This window comes from Morus notabilis, unplaced genomic scaffold, assembly GCF_000414095.1.
Source record: "Morus notabilis unplaced genomic scaffold, ASM41409v2 Scaffold745, whole genome shotgun sequence".
Taxonomy (NCBI): domain Eukaryota; kingdom Viridiplantae; phylum Streptophyta; class Magnoliopsida; order Rosales; family Moraceae; genus Morus; species Morus notabilis.
Genome location: NW_010357131.1, coordinates 166,715 through 173,039, shown reverse-complemented (window position 1 = coordinate 173,039; position 6,325 = coordinate 166,715). Strand labels below are relative to the sequence as shown.

Genomic DNA, 6,325 nt, shown 5'->3' with positions numbered 1-6,325 from the left:
ATAACGCAACAGCTATTTTCAGTACAATAATGGAAATTTTTGGGTTTTATGGGATGGAAGATAAAGTTTTAACAATTACTTTTGATAATGCGTCAGCTAATACAGTTGTAATTAATCTGTTTAAACGTAGTTTGAAACCGGCATTTGGAGGGGAAATTTTTCATCAACGGTGTGCATGTCACATAATTAATTTAGTAGTTCAGGCAGGAATTGAACATATCTCTGCTAATCTTACAAATATTAGAGAATCATTATCCTTCATATCTAGTTCTGGAGCTCGGCTCCAAGAATTCAAACAATATTGCAGGAATAGCCAGATGCGCCCAAGAAAGTTTCCAACTGACGTGAGACATAGGTGGAATTCAACATATTTAATGTTGAAGGCAGCACTCCCATATTCACAGCTTATCACGACATACGTAAACAGTAAGAACGATCAAATTTTAATTTTCGATCCTGATTGGCAGATTGCTGAGTATTTTTTTAAATTTTTAGAAGTTTTTTACAATGCTACTGAATTACTTTCTGGAGTTTATTATCCTACTGCACATTTAGCTTTACATCAACTATTTAATATTTCAAAAACATTTTCTTATTACAGGGCTACACAACTTTTTGGAAATATAGTTAACTTAATGAAAAATAAATTTAAAAGTTATTGGTAAGGTTGTCCTATGTTATATGCATTGGCAACCATTTTAGATCCTAGGTGCTAAGTAGATGGAACTGAATCATTGATGACTGCTACCGCAAAGAATTTAAAAGTAGATATGCAACTAAGTATTACTGACTCTAAGAAAATGTTAGAAAAAGTTTTTAGTTTGTATGAAGCAAAATATAGCATGGGTAAAAAAGAACAGGGAACTTCGTCGTCAACTACCAGTTCGGGGCCTAAAGGATCGTCGTGGAGTTTCTTGAAGAAGAAAGAGAAAACGGCAGGATCATCCTCAACACAAGCGTCTACGGAACTAGTCAAATATTTTGAAGCAAATTTTATAATCGATGACGACAAACTAGACATCTTACAGTGGTGGAAGAGTAAGACAGATCGTTTTCCAACACTGTCCATAATAGCTCGTGACATTCTGACAACTCCAGTGTCAACGGTAGCATCGGAGCAAGCTTTTAGCGCAAGCAATCGAATTCTTGACGAGAAGAGAAGCAGAATGCATCCAGATATCTTGGAGGGACTAATGTGCGTTAAAGTCTAGGAAGATGTCAGAAGATGAAAACAACAATACACAGATGATTCGATGCAAGAATATTTTTCTAACTTAGAAATAATAGAATCTTCTGGAAGCACTTAGGTTTGTAATTTACTATTCCTAGCTACTGCACTCTTTTTTTCTTCGCTAAGGTTTTGTCCCGATCTCCCCACGGGTTTTACTTAGCAAGGTTTTTAACGAGGCAATCATTTACGTGTGCTCCTATTACGTCAATTCAATAAAATCACATCTTTTAGGGCATTTGATATTTTTTTTAATTAAATTAAAAAAAAAACAAGGGCCGAGGCCGGCCCGTGAAGGGCCTGGGCCCAGGCCCGGCCTTGGCCCTTATGGACTAGGGCCAGGGCCTGGACTGGGCCTGAGTTTTTCTTCTCAGGCCCGGCCCAGGTACGGCCTTGCATTGTGCAGGGCCGTGCCTGGTACGGCCTAGGCCCGTGATGGGCCTGGGGTCAAGCGTGCCGTGCCGGCCCAGCATGGCACGTTTGACAACTCTACGTATGTGTTCCGGGATAATAATTAGGCTCTACTCTCCCGTACAACTTAAACATGGCGAGAGTTCATATTAAAATAATACAAACAAAAAATGTTATGGCTTGCACGTCAAACTGCATGATCCAACGTGAAAGATTAGCAATTAGTCCACATATGTCATGTCCAAACGGCCCAAAGAGAAGGCCAGAGTATAGTTGGAGATAAAGTATTAACAGAAATTGTAATAAATACCAATAGTGATGAAACTAAATTAAGTAAATAGATTTAAAGTACTTCATTTCAAGTATTAATAGGCTTTATTCATTTTATGAGCCATATTGTTACAATGTTTTGTTTAATAAAAATTTAAATTTAAATTTTTTATTATAATATTTTTCTCTCATAAACACAACTTAAATCATTAAATCATGACTAGAGTTCAAAGTCCTAGTTACGATGAAAAGAAAGAGGAATATATAATGGCTATACAAAGCTGTTACACCATTCTCAGTCATTTTCGCCGATATTGCCACCCCAGACCAAGCTAGAGCCTTGAAAGATATATGCTCAGGTGCCAGACATGGCAATACATCTAAATATTTTTTCCGAAATTAAGCTGCAAAAGGCAGAAGGCAGATATTGTGGTTAATGGATAACACTTGGGAGTGCCCAGAATTGAAAAGGGTATTACATTTGCAGAGTGTTCGATTGTCGCAGATGACTAGTTTTGGTCTTTTGGCTTCGGCTTTCCTTATTGCGAAGGTGAATCACTTATGAATATTCAGAAGGGATTACTCTTTTCTATAAGAATAATTGATACAATTGTATAAATATATCTTCTAACTTTAGTTTTTGTTAATTAAAAATATCAATGTTTTAAAAACTACTAAATTTTGAATCTTTTGAATTTAAAAATTTGTTCTCAATTTTATGCCTCACTCATTTTGTGGATAAATATTCTATATCCGTAGTACTCCAAAGAAAAGGGAGGCACTTTAATATTGGAATGCAAGAAGTCTATCGTTACAATACGCTTACTTCAATCATTCACTTTTCTTTAACAAATACTAAATTAAATCTTCTTGCAATAGAATTAGAATAAAGAAAGAACAAGGCTTCCACTAATTAGAATATAATTAGACAGACAATTGGCCGATTCCGGCTTCAACCCCCCACACGCTGCGTTTTATGTGACAATTAGTTTTTCTTAATTATTCTTTGTTTCACTTATTTAATGTTTGTATATCCATTTTAGTCGGTTCTTTCTTTCTTCTTCTTTTTTTTTTTTTTTTTTGGTCTACAAAAGAATTAATTTGCAAGGAAGAAAGTCAGTATATTTAGATCGGATTCCCGTCAAGCAAACCGTGTATAATTACACCACAACTCGTTACTAAAGTAATTCTTTTGGGGATAGTTCCACTCTCGCGTCAAATATCACATATGTCACATTGCGATCATTTGGTCCTAATTGGGACATATGTCACATTATATTGTTTCTGGTATGTTAACTTTATCATATGAAAAAACAAATGAAAATATTACTAACGAAGTTTGGTTGTAGACTTGTTGACGTTGTCGTTGACGCTTGGGTAGCTAGACAAATCACAATTCACAATTCACATTCTAGCTGCGGTTCATTCTGGAGTGCGGCATGAGCTCTTTCATATTTTGAAATTTTAATTGAACCTCTGCTTTTTGTTTCCTATTTTATGTCTTTGGCTATCTCTTTGTGTATCTTATTAAGGGTAAAATTCTCGAGTCCCGCGTTGTCTAAACGTAAACATAATCACAACTATATAAGGATATTGAGCCATCCCACTTAAACAATTTTACATTTTAAAATGAAAGTCAATACTTTATAAAGTGCAATTCTTCTCCCTCATTTTTCTTCTCAATCTCTCTTCAAACTCTAACCTCTTCTTGCCCAGATTGAAAGCGGTTTTATATAGGTAGGGGACTGTAGGAAAATGACTAATCAAAATTAGTGCTCCGTAGTAAAGAATGAGAATATATAACTGAAACGTAAAGAAAAGAGTGGTTAAGAAAATGAAAATAAACGCCTACAAATTGGAGGTAAGATCAGTAGAATAATTCCATTCATTTTCCATCTAGAGTCAAGATCTCTTTTGTCTTTAATTTATGCCTCATATATATATACATATATATATATATATGTGTGTGTGTGTTTTTCTCTTCATAAGATATACGTTCCCCGTTACCATATTAACAAGATTAATACAAATGAAATAGCAAATACAGGGAAGCAAGGTCAGCAACCAGTAAATTAACAAAAGAAAACTCTAATTTCCAGCCACCATGGGGGGAAAAAAAACGCAAAAGATACTTTTATTGATAGTTTGAAGACTGTTAGAAAAAGCCTCCAGGCGAAAATCCTACTAGAGAGATAGATCCCATAGAGAGGACTCGTTTGATAGAGAAGATTGTTTGAGTTTGTAACAAATTAAGACGAAGAGAGAGTAGTAGAGAAAAGCCATAACACTATATGAAGACGATCTCTTTGAAGAAGATTCCTTCTCGTAACATGGAGTTAATGAATGTAACATTGACATTGAAGAGGTGTAACATATAGTTTTTAAATGAATAAATTCTTTAATGTTACTTCTCTCTAAAGCTAATGTTACGTCTAATGATTATCACCGGTCATAGAGCTAAGATTTCTTGGTAGGGGACCATTTTTTTTTATCAAGATTACACTAACATATATATATAACATGTTTTGTTTATTAAATTAATTCATGGTCCAATAAAATGTAGGAAACTATTAATTTAAGTAGAGTCAAGTCTAATTTGTACACATACCTACTATATTAAAATTAAAATCACTATATTAAAAAAAGAAAAAAAAATCCCCTCTCCCTCTGTCATTGATTATCATGTTATATTTTTTTATAATTACGTATTACATTAAAATGACTTTCCATCCAGAGGGACCGAAGAAAAAGTCCTATAATTTATAAAGACTTGTATTACTGTAGTCTGTACAGCACTAAAACGAGAACAAAAAAATAAAGTTACATGGCACGGTGAACGCTCAATTGTATATAACACATTGTGTAACAATCATTAGTCCTCTTATCATATAATACTTTCCTAGCAAAAAGAAATAAAAGAAAGTCATTGTTGCTCATAAATTTATCGTTTGCCAACCAAACCAACAACTTGAGTCAGAAAAATTAAAGTGACAACTAGACCACCGCACAACATGTGTATGCTAGGATTGGATAATTAGCGATAGAAAAAGATAGGCCACATGCGTCATAGTTCCTTTTTACTTGAACGCGTCAAGTGCTAATGTCACGACATAGACCCTTTCGTCCTGGTCGTTTCCCGTATATATATATATATATATATATATTCGTAGGCTAATAAAAACCTAGTACCGTATGTGCAGAAAAAGTATTATCTATGACGTCTTCATGATATGCGAAACTTGGTTTTGTTTGTGATGGAGAAGAATCAACTGATCGTAGTCTCACCTCATGTATATTTCTCTATATAAGGGGTACCGTCAATCACTTTGGGAGAGGTTCTAGATATCTGAGAGCTCATAAACCATGGTATATATTTCAGTTTGCTATATTTTTCTCTTGTAGTCATTTGTGTCTCTCTTTAGTAAGGCATTCTTCGTTCTTTTTCCTCTTTCTTCTTGATCTGATTCTCTGGCTTCAAGTGCGCATCCGCCACCATCCTCACCCACACTTTATTTTGTCTGGATCATTTGTTGTCCACTTATATATACTTTCATATATGTGTGTACATATGTGGGCAAATTTTATCGTTTTATCATGATGTAATTCACTAATTTTATTGAACTGTTTTACTGCAGGCTAATGCGACCATAATGGTGCTGAAGGTGAACCTTCAATGCCATGAATGCTACAGGAAGGTCAAAAAAGTTCTCTGTAGTTTTCCTCGTGAGCGCATCTCTCTCTCTCTCTCGAACAACGAATAACATTTTCACTTTTTAGAATTGAAAAACAATATATGATTATTTACATCTTAAGAGAATATATAGTTTCTAGTTTTTACCATATATAATTTTATTTTATATATATTGGAGGATATATTTGTGCCGTCTGTATATATATAGTCATGCGTTCTTGTACACCGTGTGTGTGTATAAATTATGTTTATGATACATTTGATTTTTTTTGTTTGTTTTTTGTTTTTGTGAACAAACAGAAATACAAGACCAGGTGTACGATGAGAAGCAAAACACAGTGACAATCAAAGTGGTCTGCTGCTGCGACCCTGAAAAGATGAAGCAAAAGATACTCTGCAAGGGCAAAGCAGTCATCAAGAGCATTGAGATCAAAGTCCACAAAAAGAAAGAAAAAGAAGATAAGGCTTCGAATACCGAGGACAAGGACAAGAAGAATGCAGATGAAACAAAAGATAAAAATCAGCAAACAAACCTACCTCCACGTCCTGTTCAGCTGGTGCCTTGCGTGCCTTTTGTGCCGGTATGCCCAGTTCCCGGAGCCGGCCCGTTTCGTCGCACGTGCTGCAGGGAATGCTACGAAGGCCGCGTCGGTGGGCCATGCTTCGAAGGTTATGATAATAATTGGGCAGCTGGCCCGTTTCGTCGCACGTGCTGCAGGGAATGC

General features: G+C 35.3%; 1 protein-coding gene across 1 annotated transcript in view; it reads left to right on the top strand.

Moving 5' to 3' along the window:
* The first annotated feature begins 5,091 nt into the window (after positions 1-5,091).
* LOC112091877 (heavy metal-associated isoprenylated plant protein 3-like) overlaps positions 5,092-6,325 on the top strand; it is a 2,726-nt gene continuing 1,492 nt past the window's right edge. Inside the window, exons 1-3 of the mRNA XM_024166588.1 lie at positions 5,092-5,275; positions 5,545-5,632; positions 5,901-6,323. Of these exons, the coding sequence (XP_024022356.1) occupies positions 5,273-5,275; positions 5,545-5,632; positions 5,901-6,323 (514 nt within the window). The 5' untranslated portion in view covers positions 5,092-5,272. The remainder of the gene's footprint in view (positions 5,276-5,544; positions 5,633-5,900; positions 6,324-6,325) is intronic.